At 42.8% G+C, this 19,669-nt stretch overlaps 1 protein-coding gene across 4 annotated transcripts in view; it reads right to left on the reverse strand.

The window, feature by feature from the left end:
* Nucleotides 1–19,669, reverse strand: part of THSD7A (thrombospondin type 1 domain containing 7A) — a 520,549-nt gene that overhangs the window by 8,625 nt on the left and 492,255 nt on the right. For all 4 annotated transcript variants that reach the window (XM_040431278.1, XM_040431279.1, XM_040431276.1 and 1 more), the window contains 8 exons: nt 15,406–15,547; nt 10,305–10,420; nt 9,558–9,675; nt 8,108–8,253; nt 7,197–7,371; nt 4,808–4,981; nt 3,839–3,934; nt 985–1,067 (listed from right to left, as the gene is read on the reverse strand). In XM_040431278.1, coding sequence (XP_040287212.1) covers nt 985–1,067; nt 3,839–3,934; nt 4,808–4,981; nt 7,197–7,371; nt 8,108–8,253; nt 9,558–9,675; nt 10,305–10,420; nt 15,406–15,547 — 1,050 coding nt within the window. The remainder of the gene's footprint in view (nt 1–984; nt 1,068–3,838; nt 3,935–4,807; nt 4,982–7,196; nt 7,372–8,107; nt 8,254–9,557; nt 9,676–10,304; nt 10,421–15,405; nt 15,548–19,669) is intronic.

Consider the following 19,669-nt stretch of genomic DNA (forward strand, 5'->3'; position numbering starts at 1 on the left):
GGTTTTTATAAGCCACACCCACAAAAAGGCACTCCCACTTGTGCTACTTGAGTATCACTGAAAGGCTTTCATAGGCTGATTCTCTGAATCTAGAAATCTCTCACTAGTGCAGCCTCAGGCTTGGGTCCTGAGTTTTTTTATGTACTCTTAGATGACCTCAGTAAATTTTTTCCATGACTCCATTAAATAAGGAGTGAAGAAAAAGTTGATATTTCTGTAAAGAAAAATTGCAAAATTAAACATACACTAAGGTTGGCTCCACCTCTTCACTCTGCCCCTGGCTAGCCTTCTTCCAAACAGTCCTGATTTTGCTGGTCAAATACCATCAATGGGGCTTCAAAAGAGGATGGCCATAAACAAGCCACATCCAAAAGGGAGTGTCTTACAGCAGTGTCCCTCAACTCCAGTCTTGGTGGTGATTTGACAATATCCCACAGAATGAATACCTGTGGTAAGTCCTGATATAACCTGCTCAATACTAAGGAAATCCTGAAAACATGACCGGCAGGTGGTTCCTGAGGACCGGAGTTGAGGAACACTGTTTTAGAGGAATTCAGTGGGGCAGGGTTTACAGTAAATGTCCCGATTTTGACTTTTGTGTTGGTAAGTATGGTCTTAATAAGCATAGAGCATGTCTACCGAGGCCCACAAAAACTAGTGGGCCAGATACACACATTGCGTTGCCTAAGAGTTAAGATTTCTTGAAGTATTTGGGACATGACGTTTTACGCAGCCCCCACAGTCTCGCTGTCAGCAGGAGGCTAATAGGAGAAGCTATAAAAGAACTGCAAAATTATGAGTTAAGCCGCTACACCATTTTTGCAGAAATTAAAATGTCCCCAGTGGGATTTAGACAAGCCATTGATCATACTTATCTGACAATTAACTGCATGCTGCTTCCCAGACGGCGTCCTATCAGTTTTGGATTATATAGGAAATGTTGTGGAACTACAACATAATAGCCTCTTGTTCGTCATTACTTACCTCGGTACAATACGAGTGCTGCTGGGTACACGGTGGATTGCACACCCTCTCTCTCTCGGGTCTCAGTACTTCATAACAGCCCCCTAGAGGATGTAGGGAGAGAGAACCAAAATAAAATGAGGTATAAACATAATGTAATATATGGTGGTAACATCTAATGAAGACTACGCTGCACAGAACCCACCTCTATAAGCCAGAGCGAAAAGCTGGTAAGCAAAAGTAGCTCCAGCACTGGTGGAGGCAACCTGTCCATATCATGTTACCAGGGTTGGACTGGGGTTCCTTGAGCCCACCAAAATTATTCTCAAACCCCATATTATCAATAAAGTCTCAGAGGTTTTGAATACAAAAATATACCCTAGTGTGACGTTATTGGCTCCAAATGTTTTTTTCTTCTGGACCTTTGGGGCCCACGATGGTTTAAGAGCCTGGATTAACCACTGGTGCTCTGGTGTACTGGTGGGCCAATCAGATACTGTATGTTACCCATGTAGCAGCCGCATGATGTCTGGACAACCCTTCTTGGTTAATGCCGACTGATTTCCTGGATTTCCATAAATTGGATCCAGGTTCATTAGCTGATCGCTGGGGTAGCTCCTTTCAGAGAATGGGTGGTCTTCATGAGACAAACACTTTAAAGGCTATGGAGACCTTTACACAGAATTTTTGTTTGTTTGCATCATAAATGCAGAATTACAGGGCCGGATTGGGATAGTCAAGGACATATGTTACCCTCCCTAACAGCAACACATACCATGACAAAGCTCAAAATACCTCATAATTTCCAACACCATTGCCCCTTGACACACCCTCCTCCACTGGCAGCAGCATTGTCCCCAATTACCAGTAACCTCTTCCTGACACAGTGATTTTTAAATTTGTTTTTATTTCTTTACTCCCTGCCTTTTAATCGGTCATTTTAATTTTTTCCCATTATGGCATTCACCATACAGGATAAACACTTATATTTTAATAGTTTGGGCATTTGGGACACAGTGATATTAAATATCTTTCTTTTTTTACTGCTTATTTATTTTATATTTTTAAAATGGGGAAATGGGATGATTTTATATATTATACCCTTTTGTCTTTTTTTTTTAACTTTTTTTTACTATTTATTTTTAGTCTGCCTAAGGGACTTTAACATGCGATCGTCTGATCGCTTCTCTCATATACTGCAATGATTTACCCCTGCAGTCTAGGGCTGAACCACTACATTCCTCTGGCAGGGCTTGAACTTCGCTAGGACAGGCCTCAGAGCCTTCAGAAGGCCCAAGGCTGCCATAGCAACCACATGATCCCATAGCGGGAAACCAGTTCGGTCACTGGGATTGCAGCGCTCCTAGAAAATAACCACTCAGGTGCCGTGGCTGCAATTCACCACTGGCATTTGAGGGGTTAAAAGTTTGTTATTAGCATTATCACTGATCACAGACTCTGAGACCATGTGTCTGCTGTGTAAAAGCGCAAGCACCCAGCGGCTATGGCACCTACCCAGCTCCTGAGCGGGAGTCATCTATAAAGCTCCACCATATGCCGTACATGTATGGCAGATGTCAGGAGGGGGTTAAATTCTTCACCTCTCTTCCAGAGTGACAGTATAAGAGCAGTGAGTCTGGAGGGAGATGCTTCTCCTGCAGTTCCCCTCCATGCTCTCAGGGAGTTAAGCTCCTGTGATGATGTAATTAAAGCCATGTCCTGCACCCTCCTAGCCTTGGAACTGCACCCATATCAGCCTCTAAAAACAGAACACTTACATAAACGTTACTTTTCACCACTACCTCTTCACGTGACCTAAACCCGTCAGGAGCTCATACACTGTTTGTATTACCATTACTCAGAGCTGTTCCTGTACAGTGATTAAGGACCAGTGATTACATCATCACAGGTCCTTGAATGCACCTAACCTTGGAACTGCACCCTTATCAGTGGTGTTCCTGTACACTTTGGTGTTTTAGGACCTGTGATGATGTCATCACATGTCCCTGAGCGCTCCTAATCTGGAAACTGCCTTGATTATCAGTGCCGTACTCTCAGTGGGTTAAGGACCTGTGAAGATGTCATCACAGGTCCTTGAGCTGTCATATACTTGGTACTGCATTAATACTGCAGGTTTTCTGTCATGAGTGGAGTTCAGTCAGGTGGCCCCCTGACAAACAGGCCCACCAAGAATCTGCCTGGTAGGGCAGATTCCCAGTTTGGGCCTGCTGAATTAAACAACTTTTCAACAGTCTTTGTTAGAAATTTCCTACTATTCTGCTGCTGCAGAGTATACATAAGTCCTTCACCTAGCTGCTGCTGCTGAATGTAAAATAAATCCATCTGACATCTCTCCCTGCTTCCATCTCTAACACTGAGAGGGGAGCTGTAGGAGGTTGTACACGACAGATAAGAGTGTAAAAAGGATCAGAGGAGGGCAGGTTTTACATGTAGAGGAGGAAAGCAGAGACAAGGCAATCTGCATGGGGAAGTCAGCAGCATCCTGGACACACATACCCAGCATGTATTACTGGGAGGGACACATCAATATGAGAAAAGTCTAAACCTAGAAGGTGGTTGTAAACTGAATATTAGCAGAATGGAAAGGAAATGAGTGAAGGAAGGAATGACGATTGCCAACTGAAACGCAAGGTAACCATTATAGGTATATGTCTAAGGTGTCTACAGTCTAGAGAGTCCATAATTTCCTATTCATAACCATGCACAAGTCCACAAAATGACATGACATTGTAGAGATCTTTGAGGGGATGACCACATGGATTTATGGAACATCCACTGGAACTTTGATTCTGAGCAAATATTAGTTTTCAACTGAACTGATAAAATAATGAAAAGTGAAATATCACACAACCACCTGTCACATTAAAGCCATCAGATCGCTGACACCAAACTGCCCGGGAAGAACTTTTCCATGGACCTGTTAACCAGTTGTATTCAAAGCACTGTCCATCTGTATAAAAAGGTAAAGCAGATAAAGATTAGGATATCTATCTATCTATCTATCTATCTATCTATCTATCTATCTATCTATCTATCTATCTATATCCTATCTATCTCACATCTATCTCACATCTATCTCACATCTATCTATCTATCTATCTATCTATCTATCTATCTATCTATCTATCTATCTATCTATATCTATCTCTCTGTCTGTCTATCTATCTATTATCTATCTCTCTATCTATCTATATCTACCTATCTCATATCTACCTATCTATCTATCTCCTATCTATATCTCTCTCTATATCTCTCTCTATCTGTCTTTCTATCTGTCTCTCTATCTATCTATCTATCTATCTATCTCCAAATTCCCTTCTTCTTTGTGCATTCATGAATGCTTGTAGCCACCACTAGGGGGAGCACACTGCATACAGGTTCATATACAGAATAGAACAGGCTCCATGGCTAACTGTAACGCACCCTATGTGATGCATAAAGGACCTTCTATCGATCTTAACCCATCTCTTTTATGGCAAAAAGGGCAACATAACCGTCTGACTGATTCTTCTGCTTTATTCGATAAAATTGAAACACGCATAGGGCAGTGGAGCAATGATTAAATTATCATAACCCATTGGAGTGAGGCCAAACTTAACTAGTGCTCCCTCCCCACAGAACCCATAGCAGCTACCTGATAGTAAGCTCATGAGCTCCTCCTAGTGGTGGCTTCAGGAAGACAGAATTTTATTATGAATTATGCAGGGATTTGCATCAGAATAACAGACCTCCCTCCCCTATAAAGTTATATTATTTATTGATTCGGACCAGTAGGAGACGCCCTTGCTATCACTGTCATGAAGTACAAGTAAACGTCACTTACCGTGACACGATTTGGACTCGTAGGCTTGTTCTGGGCACAAGTGTTGGTTTTCCAGCTCTTGAATTATTACTGCTCTGGATCGCACTTTAACCCCTCCAAACCCAAGATCCTGCCTACTGACACAAGTCAAGTGGCATGAACTCCATTCAGACCATTCATTTAAGTAGCAGTCACCTAAGAGGGAAAGCATTATGGTAGCATTAATGAAAAGTATCTCGTAGGTTAACCAATAGGGTAGGTGAAGGGTGTCGCTAAGAGGGTGTGCAGGGGTACTACCTCAGTTAATGGCACATGAGAGATGGGCTGTTACTGATCTTTTACTCATTTTGGGGGGAAAAAATTCATTTGGTCTTTATTAAAAATTGTCACCAGTTTTTCCTATACAGCTTCCAGTTTCACTGCATCTGCAGACCGTTCTGTCTCCTTCTATGTGAGGTCCGTCAGACTGAGAAGAATTTAGCTTAAATGAGTGTTTCTGAGCTGTCAGGAGTTCAGAGACCAGGTCTACAGATCGAGACGCCAGAGCAAGTTTCACTGTGTCTGCAGACTGTTCCTTCTCCTTCTCTGTGAATTCCGTTAAACTGATTAGAATTTAGCTTAATTGAGTGTTTATGAACTGCAAGAAGTTGAATAGACGTGTATTTGCTCACCCTTTTGCAGCAGTACTGCCCCCCTTGGATCTCCATAGAGCCCTAGAGGAACCCAGGCTCGGCTGTGTCAGTTCAGTCCACCTTGACTCCTGGACAAATCTTCTGCCACTTGTGGTTAAAAACTCCAAATCCTTATTTCAAGCGCATAAAAATATCATCATGCAGTACAAACAACGTAAAAAAAAGCTACGCGTTTCAGAGGACATGAGGAACGATGATGTGTTTCATCCGAAACGCTTGTTTTTTTAAAGTTTTTTTGTACTGCAAGATAATGTTTTTATGCGCTTGAAATAAAGATTTGGAGTTTTTAACCACAAGTGGCAGAAGATTTGTCCAGGATTCATAGTATTAAGAAGTTCAGAGACCAGGTTTACAGATCAAGGTGCCAGAGCAGATCTCTGAGAAGGAACAGTCTGCAGATACACTAAAAGACTGATTGGACACAATCATTTTTCAGTGTCCATAGCTATAGGACAAAAAGGGGATTTTGACTCCTTCAAATCTTACTGTCCGTCACTTTACCTGTTATATTATAATGTTGAGGGGCATGGTTTTGTCTTGGACTGATGAGGGTTAATCTGTGCCATATATACGTGCCTCTGTAGTGGCGATATATGATGTAAAAAGGATTCCACTGCCACCTGCTGGTAACAGGCAGTAAAGCAGGGAAGGTCTACCTGCACCTTCCGTATTCAGTGCAGAGGCAGAATTTTGAAGAGGGCATGAACACCAACCTTCATGAAATTCTTCTGAATTTGAGAAATGTTAATACAGATTTCTACATTGTATATTGCATATAGAAATATAGGCACCAGCTGTGCTTTACTGTGTTAATACTGCTTCACAAAGGGTCGATTTTAGAGCATTTTTGCTCAGCTACTGCCGGAAGCGGACCACAGAGACTGGATAAATATAAAAAAGTATTCTATTTATTTATTTTTTTATCTGGTTTTGAACAGTGAAATTCCTTTAACTCTTTAAAAAACAAACAGTTGTAACCTTAAAGGGCATCTGTCAGCAGTTTTGTACCTATGACACTGGCTGACCTGTTACATGGCAGCTGAAGGCATCTGTGTTGGTCCCATGTTCATATGTGTCCACATTGATGAGAAAAATGATGGGACCAACACAGATGCCTTCAGCTGCCAAGAGCACATGTAACAGGTCGGACAGTGTCATAGGTAGAAATCTGCTGACAGATGCCCTTTAAATGAATGCCCATGCAAGCACCATTTTCCTTAACTAGGTCTAGAACTGTGTGCTGATTAATGTCTTAAAGGTTGGAGCTCTGTTTTTTTTTTTCTGATATAGAGCTTCAAAATCCTTTGCTAAGAAGTATTGCTAAATAATAATATCCAGTCACCCTGCAGCCACCTCTAGAGGGAGCTCAGGAGCTTACTGCATACAGTTTATAAATCGAGCCCCCTCTAGTGGTGGATGCAGGCAGCCAGAATATTATCAACTAACTGTATGCCTATGCAGGGGATTTGGAGCTCTGTATCAGAGAAATACAACAAGGTATCAAGATCTGTTGTGAAATCAATCAGCACATACTTTTTTTTTGGGCCTGCGGTATATGTTTTTAAAATCTGAAGTTCAAGAACAGACATTCAATCATGTTCAACCAGAAAAATGATTCAATTACAACTTCCAGCCAGGTGCCATAACTTTTATGCATTTCATATGACACAGTCATGCCACAGATACAGAGTCAACATCTAATAACATATACCCGGTACCTGGACACGGCACGGTGCAGGACTCCTCCAGTATAATGTTCTCATCTCCATCCACCATCAGTTCGATTTCTCCACAAAACTCCTCATCGACCAATTTTCCGGCATCTTCCCAGGATCCATTGTGAACTACACAAGAGATGTTCCTGAATCTGGTGCCTTCACCGCATTGAGCATCCTGCAAGAAACATTGGTAGTTGATCTAGATTTATCTTGCTGTTTTTTGACATCCTGGGGGATGATCTAACACTTTCACTGTTTGGGGTTGGAAAGGGAAACAGCGTCCTCGACATTTCCAACTGGAATTGGGGAAGAACTTCATGTACAGTAGATGTGGTATGTACAGTGTGCATGTGCAGGGATAGCTTCAGATGTATGTGGGCTCTCTGGGGCCATATGTCTACTCAAACCTGGGCATGACCCACATACAAATAGTTTTATTATACTGCCATGGGCCCTCCAAGCCCTTTGGGCCAAGACATCTACCCAGGCCATGAAAGGTGCCATCAGACATACCCCCCCCACACAGTTTTATAATGATGTCCGTAATGCCCAATGTAGTACCCACCATAGTAGCAGGGTAGTAAAGCACATTTACCTGTGCCATGCTCCCACTTCCTCTGTCAGCCACCAAGACGTTACATGTGGGCAGCTATGGCATCTGCCAAAATGGAGGGACACTGCAAGATATGAACTGGAATGGTGCATACACCATGTTCTGGCCAATGGGATACAATGCTGACACATAGTGACACATCACGTTGGGTCTCACCAAGAAGATACAATGAGGTCATGAAGGGACCTGGATGAGGTTTAAGGTGGAGTGAGGCTTTCAGACTTTTGTACCCATGATCACAATGTAGCAATATGGCTTTAGCATAAGGTAAATAAACAAGAAAACAGACAGAAATTACCTCCACCCTGCACTGGGACCAGCGGCCATACTGCCACTTGTAGCACGGCTTGACTGGGCATGGCTTGGATTGCTCCATCTGGAAAGGACAAGGTCTTCCATCTCCTTGGAAAGGCTGGATCACTGTCCTCCTCCTGGTCATCTTCCCTGTGGTAGATGTAACCAGTTATGAGAATATTAGGAATAAATACATTTCAAAATGTAACATAATAAATGAATAAACATTTGAAAATAATTGATTTACAGTCTTTATCCAAATAAAAGGGATTGTCCATCAAAAAAATGTGTTGGCACCACTGTTGGCCATTTACTATATCTGGTATTCCAGTGCGTCCCCATTTACGTGAATGGAGCCCAGATGCAAGAGCAGACACATCCCATGGACGAGTGTGGTACTGTTTCTAGAAAAAAAGAAGACCCTCCTCTTCCCGGAGAAGCCTTTTATGATATTTTATTATCTACCTTAGAGATTTGTCCTGGAGAAAGATCTCTATAAATAAGGGCTTCTAATGATTTCTGCAATAAAATGAACCAAGTGGGGGCGATTACAATGAGTAAATGGCCCCTAGGGGGCGGGCACTATACTGTAATCAGTGATTTTTCTCTCAATGGATTGACTGAGAGAGGTATGAGGCAGCATTGCTTCTTAACAAAAGACCCCGCTAGCACTCTAGTCCTGGAAAGGTTTCCATTTCCAGGACAGAAACTCTTTAAATTTTGATGTATTTGTTAATTTTCTGTTAATTAGACTTATACAGTATGTGTAATTACATTGTTACTTCTCAGGATCCATTTTTGGACAGATATCTACTGTAAAATCACCACTTTGCCCTCTACACCTTAAGGCATCCCCTAAAGTGGTGTATTTGGCATTTCTGGAGCCCCAAGCAAAGTTATGTCTCACCACTAAGCTCCACCCCTTGTAGCACCACTAAGCTCCACCCCTGTTGCACTGCTAAACCCCTCCCCTATCACAACTCTAGGCTCTACCCCAATTGCACTGCCAAGCCCCACCCCTGTCTCATTATTTAGCTCCTCCCCCACTAAGCCCCACTCTCAGCGAAGCAGTGCCACATGGCCACCTCTGCTACTGCTCTACAGCTGGGAAGAGCCCCTCTCCCTTGGCCCCGTGCAACTGGACCAGCTGATCATGCAATATGCCTACCCTTTCAGCCAACCGCTTGGGTCCAGCAGGGACCGCTTGATCTCTGAAGCCCCAAGCATTTACTTGGTTGATGTGGTGGTAATGTCTGACCCTGGTGCTCTGATGTCTAGAAGTCCAGTGTAAAACCACAGATTAATTATGCCACATGACAATGTCAGCACTGCTAATTCCATATCTACATATAATCCCTCGCCATGATCAGCCATTCAGGATATGGATTAGTCCACCAATTTGATTTTGCCACTTCCACTCATCACTTCCACTTAGGTTGATATTAGGTACAAACCTGAGAGTCCACAATCTGCTGAGCACTTCGACCATAGAGACCAGTCCGAGAGTTGACAATTTACAGGGCATTCGACAACGCAGGACGTGTTCATCTGCCAGGTCTTCTCCAAACCGAGCTGCAAGGGATAGGATAAATCTGTATCATACCATGGGTGTAATTAAAGGGGTAGTCCAGTCAAAACCATCCATTATCTATCCACAGGGTAAGCAAGGGATGTTGGATTGGTGGGCGTCTGATGGCTGGAGCCCCCGTTGACTGCTAGACCATTGCTACCTTCATACTTCCCCTCCATGCAACAGTTGCATAGCTGGGGTCAAGTAGGATCCAATCGTCCATTCTAGTGATTATCACAAAATCTGTACCAGGGCCCCCACCATGCACAATACTGTTGTCTTCTTAGGTGGTAGAAAGAACTTTGATGCCCCCAAGGGTCCAAAACCTGCAACCTTTGCACCTCCCATAGCTTCACCCCTGACTTATTGCCTGTCCAGTAGATAGGTGACACATCTTTATTGGCTGTAATTCCCCCATTGAGGACAAAATTCCAAAATTCTAATGTTTTGATGTTTTCTAGGATAGACCATCAAATTATGATTGCTGGAAAATGATACTGCGCACCCTAGAAGATCAGCTGTCCTGCAGTAGCTCCAGTGCTGAAGCTACCTAAACAGTGGACAGAGCTACTTACTGTAGTGTTGCTCCTATTGAAGTGAATATATAAATTCCTGCTGAGCAACCACTTACCTCTTCACAGAACTTCAAGGCCACTGATTTGGCATCACTACGGACACAGTCCAGCATCCTGGTTTTGATCCCATTCCCACACACAGCTTTGTCACTTAGCTGACATGTGCTCCAATCTACAGAGAAAAAAGTTACAATGAAACTTCCAACTTTTATTTTTATCAAAAATATGATTATACAGCTGAAACAGATAGAACAAATACAGAAAAAAGTCACTTTGTAAGAATTTAATTGTCCTGCACTGATCCTGAGTTACATCCTGTATTATACTCCAGAGCTGCACTCACTATTCTGCTGCAGCAGTCATTGTGTACATACATTAAATTACTTATCCTGTACTGATCATGAGTTACATCCAGTATTATACTTCAGAGCTGCACTCAGGATCAGCAAAGGATAAGTAATGAATGAATGTATACAGTGACTGCACCAGCAGAATAGTGAGTGCAGCTCTGGAGTACAATACAGGATGTAACTCAGGATCAGTACAGGATAAGTAATGTATGTACACAGTGACTCCACCAGCAGAATAGTAAATGCAGCTCTGGAGTATAATACAGGATGTGACTCAGGATCAGTACAGCATAAGTAATGTAATCTATGTACACAGTGACTCCACCAGCAGAATAGTGAGTGCAGCTCTGCAGTATAATACAGGATGTAACTCAGGATCAGTACAGGATAAGTAATGTAATCTATGTACACAGTGACTCCACCAGCAGAATAGTGAGCACAGCTCTAGTGTTCATCGAGCACTGAAGTGCTCGGGTGTTCGGGTCAAACACCTCGGGATGCTAGGGTCCTCTACTGAGCACCAGAGCACAATGGAAGTCAATGGGAGAACCCGAGCATTAAACCATGCACCCCCTGCTCTGAAGAGGGGAGGGTGTCTGGTTCATATGAAAATGTCAGAAATGGATGGAAACACTACCAAAATGGTAACCAGTAACTGCGTTGGTCAGGGCACGGGTGATGTTACGGGACACATGCTGGTGTAAGGCGGTCACAGCACACCATGAAAAATAGTGGCGGCTGGGGACTGCGTAACGAGGGACGGCCGCCTACATCAGGCTGCAGAAAGCCTCAGTGTCCACAAGCCTAAATGGCAACATTTCCAGGGCCAGTAATTTGGAAAGTTGCGCATTTAGTGCTATGGCCTGTGGGTGTGTGGCTTGCGTTCAAATGCCTGGGGTAAGGACATTTGTACACTGCGCTGGGACATGGAAGTGGATGTGGTCGCTGATGGTGCTTGCGAAGGTCCAGGTGCAGGGCGGGAGGCATCCGGGCCTGTGCCTTCGACAGGTGATTAGCCAGCAAGTAACACAAGGGAAGAGGGGGCAGTGGTGTGACCCGCAGACACTGATTGTGGACGTAGGCGTTCGGTGCTTTGATGCCATGTGATGGATCATGCTGATGGTGTTGAGGTTGCTAGTGTTCACGCCTCTGCTCATTTTTGTATGGCACAGGTTGCAAATTACAATTCTTTTGTCGTCCGCACTTTCCCTCCCGGCCTCCACAACATTTACCCAGTGTGCCGTCAGGGAAATGTAGCGTCCCTGGCCACCAGCACTTGTCCGTGTGTCCGTGGTTAAGTGGATCTTCATAGTAACTTCGTTGGTCAGGGCACGGGTGATGTTCTGGGACACATGCTGGTGTAAGGCGGGCACGGCATACCGTGAAAAATAGTGGCGGCTGGGGACTGCATACCGTGGGACAGCCGCCTACATCAGGCTACGGAAGGCCTCAGTGTCCACAAGCCTAAATGGCAACATTTCAAGGGCCAGTAATTTAGAAAGTTGCGCATTTAGTGCTATGGCCTTTGGGTGGGTATTTGCGCTTGTGTTCAAATTACTGTGTTAAGGACATTTGGATGCTGCGCTGGGACAGGGTAGTGGATGTTGTTGCTGATGGTTCATGCGAAGGTCCAGGTGCAGGGCGAGGGGCATCTGGGCCTGCGCCTTCGACAGGGGATTGGCCATTGCTTAACACAGGGGAAGAGGAGGCAGTGGTGTGACCCGCAGACACAGATTGTGGACCTAGGCGTTCGGCCCACTTATTAGGGTGCTTGGATGTCATGTGGCGGATCATGCTGGTGGTGGTGAGGTTGCTAGTGTTAACGCCCCAGCTCATTTTGGTACGGCACAGGTTGCAAACTACCACTCTTTTGTCGTCTGCACTTTTCTCAAAAAGCGCCAGACTGCGGAACACCTACCCCTTGGCAAGGGAGATTTCCACAAGGGTGTGCTCTGGGGAACAGTTGCGGGCCTGTTTGGTGTGGCCCACCTTCTCCCTTTTGCCACCCCATTGCCTCTTCCAGCCTGGTGCGGTGCTGTTGATCCCTCCCCCTCTGAACGGCTGTCCTCTCTCGGCTTGCCACCTTCCCAGGTTGGGTCAGTGACCTCATCGTCCACCACCTCCTCTTCCACTTCCTCACTCTGGTCATCCTCCTGACTTGTTGACCTAACAGCAACCTCAGTTATTGACAACTGTGTCTCATCCTTATCATCCACCTCGTGAAACACTAATTGCCGTTCCCCACCGCCATCTTCTTGTGACTGTGGATGCTCAAGAGTTTGGGAATCAGGGCACAAGATCTCATATCCCTCTTTAAGCGGGCTTGTCGAGAGGCCCAAATGAAAAGAGCTCCTCGGAATATCCGAGTGTGGGATCACTTGTTTGGCAAGACTCTTCATGGTGGGGGGGAAGGAGGATCAGGGTGAGGATTGTGTTGAGCAGACTCTTGGCTACTGAGACTGGACTTGGTGGAAGAAAAGGTGGTGCTGAACCGACTAGAAGCATTATCTGCTGCAATCCAACCGACCACCTGGTCGCACTGGTGTGACTTCGAGATTGGTGTCCTGCGCCGTCCTGCAAACTGGGACATGAAGCCAGGTATCGTGGATGATTGTTTTTCTTGTACTCTGGCAGCAGTCACAGTTTCAACGCGCCCAGGGCCACGGCCTCTGCGTGCACCATCAGCATGTAGAACAATTTAGCTAATATAGTGCTATAATCTTTTTTTTTAATAGTTGTAATTTTTTTCCAATCTGAACTTCTTAGACAAAGAAGATTATAGCACTATATTAGCTAAATTGCTCTATATTAGTTTTTTTTCGAATATTCGCTATATTGCTATATATTCTTGTTTTAGAATATTACGAATATTCGAAAAACGAAGTTATAGCAATATAGCGAATATTCGAAAAAAATACGAATATAGAGCAATTTAGCTAATATAGTGATATAATCTTCTTTGTCTAATAGTTGCAAGTGGAAAAATTTGTGATAAAAATTTGCATTACGAGAAATTCGCATATTACGCGATCATTACCTTGCCGATTTTTCGAGTAGAAAATCGTAGAATATAACGAATATTCAAATTCGCGAATATTCGACGAATATTCTACAAAATATTCGCAAAATATCGCGAATTCGAATATGACCTCTGCTGCTCATCACTAGTTGCCAACAGCTTATACATACGTTGATAAATTAGGGACATGCCATACCCTTATTAAAACTAACAATAATTTAATAACACAAACCATCTGACTTGTCTCCTAATATAGTGCACAGAGCACTTGGCTATGCTTATAACAGTCATTAGAGGTGACGTCAACCCCCCAGTCACCGCTAGCAACTACTAGCAGCCACTAGGTTAACCAGCATCAAACCCTACTGTGGACTGACAGTTTTAAGAAATCCTTTTTTCCTGACACTGAGTGTTTTAAATGATGAAATAAAGATATAATTTTTATTCTATACTTATTTATTAGAGACCCCTAAAGGGATATTTTTTGGTCTATTGACCGTTGAGTATTTGTATTTACATCCCGAGGGTCTCTATCAGGGCTTTTGAGTAGATTGATCAACACAGGAGATATACCGCAGATAATGTCGCTGATGTCAGCAGCGGCTAATAAAAAATTACAGGGAATGTCACAGGTATTTGGGATGTGGAAACGTTACACAGGAGATATACCGCAGATAATGTCGCTGATGTCAGCAGCGGCTAATAACAAATTACAGGGAATGTCACAGGTATTTGGGATGTGGAAACGTTACACAGGAGCTGTGGCACAGCTAATGTCACTGTCCACAGCGGACACCGTCTACGGAAAAAATACACTGGATGTCAGATATTTTTGGGATGCGCACACGTTACACAGAAGATGTAGCGTAGATAATGTCTCTGTCTGCAGCGGCCTAACTATTGCACGCTATTTAGCGCAGGATGCGCTGAAAAATAGATACTGCTGCCACACACAATAGTCCTTAAAATTACTTTTGGGTCTGTAAAGTTTTAGCAATTTAGCGCAGGTTGCAGTAAAATTTATATTGCTGCTGCCACACACAACAATAGTCCTTAAAAGGACTTTTGAGTCTCTGACAAGTTTTTCAACTTAAAATTTTTTTTTTCACTCCCTACACTGTCTTTCCCTTCTTCAGCACAGGTCTCCATGACTAACACTGAGCCGAACATGTGTCATCAGGTCCTATGTAGCACCCGATGACGCGTTCCCGCCAGCCAATCACTATAATGGCAGTAACCAACATGGCTACGGCATTACAGTGAAGGGCAGTACTTACTCGCACTTTTATTGGCTGTGTAGCATCCAACAAACGTGCGGGGAGGAGACTCGAGCATTTCGCTCGAGCACATGCGGTATTCGGCCGAATACCACCATGTGCCGAGCATCGAGATGCTTGAGCCGAACTGGTGTTCGGCCGAGCATGCTCGATCAACACTACACAGCTCTGGAGTACAATACTTGATGTAACTCAGGATCAATACAGGATAAGTAATGTAATGTATGTACACAGTGACTGCACCTGCAGAATAGTGAGTGCAGCTCTGCAGTACGTAAAACATTATATCATATAGTACACAACAACCTCTTTCTAACAAACTTAGAACCAGCCCTGTACCTCACATGGATCCAGAGATCTCCTCATTCATTGCTCCAATTGTCCTGCTAGATTTATGTCAAGCTGGCAGCTGCTTTACCAGCTCACACCCATGAGTATAATACATAAAGGTCATCTCTCACGATGGTCTTTCCTCCATGCAGACTACATACAGTACACCACTCGCACCTACCTGTTACATTGTATTCATAATGGAAGCAGTTGTTGTTCAAGACACAAGGTTCGGTTTCGGCGGCAATATGGCAGACTTTGCCTTCCGCTGCCTGTCGAATGGGCACGGCTGACCGCTCGCGAAAGCTGGTTCCATCACAAGGCTGTAAAACAGTAGAGAAAGGACATTAAGCACCATTAAGTAACAAGGTGAACATGGCAGCCTCTGAGGGCTTTCAATTACCGGCAGGCGCTCTTCTTCTGGGTCTGCAAACACACATCACACATCAGACAAGCAAATTAAGCAAACAACAATCTGAAGCTCAAACAGAGAATTAAAATACTAAACATGTCATTACGAAGGCTGGAGACGCATTTGCATAATAATGAAGATCTCCCAGACGTAATCACGCTGTTTTGCCAAGTTTGCAACTTCATTGTCATATTCTAATTATCCCTATTACTGCGTTTTCCACGTCTTCTATGCCATGGAAACTTAAAAAAAGGACCAAAATAAATAAATAAAAAAACACACAATTTAAATTTTTGGAGAAAAATAATAATAAATAAAATAATAATAACAGGAATAATAATAATAATAATAATAATAATAATAATTAGTGTTGAGCGAATTGAAATTAAACAAATTGACTCTGATGTAAGTTTCAGAATATAAAAAAATTCGCCACAAATCCAAATTTCCTGGCGCTTCGTGGTAATGAATCAATTTTTCCTGAAATGGGGGTAAAAAAAGACAAAACAAAACATACCTCATCCATTTGCTCGCAGAGAGGCTGCCGCGGCCAACTTTTGTGTGTATTGTAAGGGTAATTTTAAGTACTGATTGCTTCTGTCCCCTTCAATTCTATCCTCTTTTATATTATGTTTAATACACTGTGTAATGGTTTACAAGTTTTCCTTGTAATGTAGTGGGTTAGAAAACCATCCATTATTGTGCTGATAAGAACGCATCCCTGAGTGAACTCAGAGACATGCGTGAAGCACAATGGAGGAGGGGCTAATGGGAATAACTGTGGTCTGCACTAAAAAATATATGCCACTCCATTGAAGACTACATTCTAGGTAGGATGTAAGTATTGATTTGCCCTATTTCTTGTACACCCTTGGGTGTCGTCCATGTGCCACAACATGGCAACTGGAGTGCCACCCCATATTGCATGTTGGATATTTAGGCTGATAAAATAAATAAAGTGATGTTTATTTATTTTTTATTATTCAGCATGTGATTTGTTTGTGTTATCGTATATCTAATCACACTTAGTAAATATATTTATTCACTTAGCCTGCGTAAGTTTATTAATTCACATTACGTTACACAGCACGTGAGAGATTTGGCACGTTTTCTTCAATCAAGATGGCTGCGATGACATATATATTTTTTAACCCCTGATTTACCCCTGAAAGGCCCTCAATGTGACTGTCAGATGCCGCCATCAGCATTGAATGCAGCATCTGAGGGGTTCAATGATGGGGGGGGGGGGCGGCGCGATTTACCTTCACCTTCATTGCACCCGCTACAAACAATGAAATGAGAATCATGATGAAGTAATTCATTATGAATCAAATTTCTTTGCGAACTTCGGCGAAACAGCTGAATCGAATTTTTGAAAACTTTGCTCATCTCTAATAATACCAATACGGCATGTTTTCTTTATATCATTATGAGGGAAGCCATCTTGCGTGAGTTTCCTTTCCAGTATGCACCAGGACATCAGGCCAGAAATTATTTATTGATTTCTATGTGAGCATGTGCAAAGATTACTATGCTGGGAGGAGGAGGAGCTGAGCTGTCTATATCATTTCTTACACTGGTTGATCCTACTGTATGTTATTGCAGTTTTGCCTTATTCACCTGCATACCAGAAAGAGTCCTTAGGCAAGAGTGGTGGTAATCCCAGATAATCCCTTTAAGGTGAATTATTTCCATACATTAAGTTACCCCTTTAAAAGGGTATTCTGCCAACTTGAAATTACTCCTTATCTACAGCATGAGGGTTATCTATAAGATTAGTCCTACTGCCGAGACCCCCATAGCTCACGAGAGTAGGAGTCCCATAGTGCCCCCTTCCATCCAAAATGTAAGGAGCAGCAGACTGAGCATGTGCACAGCTGTCGGACTCATCTCTATGAGCGCTGTACTTATCTCCAGCAGTCTTATGGAGGAGTGATGCTTTTCAATTAGCATTGTTACCCTTAAAGGGGTTGTACAGTTTAATAAACATTTTATATACCCTGTTTAGGAGGGGAAAGGGTCCTCTTTTCAGGAATCTCACCTTTAACTAGAGTGGAGAGAGGTTACAAGAGTGTCTCTTGATCAGGAGGACCTGTCCTGTCCTGCATTGCACATGGACATCGTGTAATACTAAGCTTCTCCTTTGGTGTCACTGTAGGGAAACTGAAAACTTACTGCCAGGTCCCCGCCATAGATCACAGCTGATCACTGGTGGTCCTAGCAGGACGAGATTTTCTGATATGCTTATTGTCATGGAATCCTTCTAACCAGGGGAATCTGCCCAAAGAGAAGGATCCCTTTTTTAAGCGTTTCATCATGGAAACTATACTTTGTGACAACCAACATGGTCACCATTTTAGTTTTTCACTTTTTAACTAAGGAGTAAATGTTTTTTTTAAAGGGGAACAAACATTACAGTATGATGGCTCATCATACTGTAATGTAAAGCTTATCACTTAAGTCTGTATATGTCCTTGTGAATCTTACAGTTAGGTCCGTAAATATTTGGACAGAGACAACATTTTTCTAATTTCTGTCCTGTACATTACCACAATGGATTTTGAACAAAACAATTCATATGCAGTTGAAGTTCAGGCTTTTAGCTTTCATTCAGTGGGTTGAACAAAATGATCGCATAAAAATGTGAGGAACTAAATCATTATTTAAACTCGATCCCTTCATTTCATGGGCTAAAAAGTAATTGGACAAATTAAATAATTGTAAATAAAATGTTCATTTCTAATACTTGGTTGAAAACCCTTTGTTGGCAATGTACATAATATAGAAAACCGCGCTGCTTTAACTTGAGTGCAGTTCACACTGAAGGAGACAAAAGGTATCTATCGATGTGATTCCTCAGTTTTGGTTCCCACTAAGGTCGATGCTCAAATCTCCTAAAAGTCAAAGAAGAGACGGCCCAACCTAGTGAAATACCGCCGACTGAGTTTAAATAACGTGATTTATTGTACTCACAAGATCCATAAAACAACACGCATATAAAATGTGCACGTCCTGTCATGAAACGCCTGACCCGGGTTTCGCCTCCGCTTCGTCAGGGGCACCTGTGGACTCGTCTAGATTGCTCCTTTTTCGAGACACTATGGGCGTTACTACAGGCCTAATTTGCATGTTTACAAAATTCATTTCAAATAAGATTCAAGCTCTTTAAATACAAAACCATCAACTCACACTATCACATAAAATACAACAAGTTAAAACATCTCTTTAGTCTAATTCTGATTTCATAAAACTTTCTCTTTCTCCTCCTTTCAATATCACATGATTAGTTTTCTCTCTTTGTCTTCCATTAGTTCCTCCCCTCAATTCAAATAGATCGGCGATCCCCCCCCCTCTTTCTGGAAAAGCCGCATTCTCTTTTTACCTCCGTATAGACCTCGATAATAAACCACCGCACTGACATCCCAATGTCCACATCTAGGAAACAACTGACATCTCGATACTTTACATGTTCACTATACAAACTTTTAAGCCAAATTTGTAAGCGAAGTGCCGAGTTTGTAGATCCATTCTACTTCTCTTCTGTCGATTCTATTCAATGGATCGCCACTTCTCCAACATTTGCTCCAGCCCCATGAAAATCACACCATCTGGATTTTTATTATGTATTTATTTTAAATGTGCAGAGACACTATGTGTCTGTAAACCCTTCTTTATATTTCGTATATATCTTCCTGAATTCTTTTAGTTTTCTAGTGGTCCGTCCTACATACTGGAGGCCACATGGACACTCCAGCATGTAAACCACAGACAGGTGTTCACAAGAAAGCTCTCCCATTACTTTGAGTAGGGTCCCGTTGCTCCGAGACACCACAGTTTCTTTCCTACACTGTCTGTTAACTTTCAGACGGTTCTTGCACGGTAGACAAAAACAGCACCATGTGAACTGGTGTTTCATACCTTCAGTGGGTTGTGTAGATATAAAGCTGTGTACAAGCTTATTTTTTACACTAGGTGCTCTTTTGAAGATAACAGAGGGATTCTTGGGAATTATGTCTCCTAGTATGGGATCATT

This window comes from Bufo bufo, chromosome 5, assembly GCF_905171765.1.
Source record: "Bufo bufo chromosome 5, aBufBuf1.1, whole genome shotgun sequence".
Lineage (NCBI taxonomy): Eukaryota > Metazoa > Chordata > Amphibia > Anura > Bufonidae > Bufo > Bufo bufo.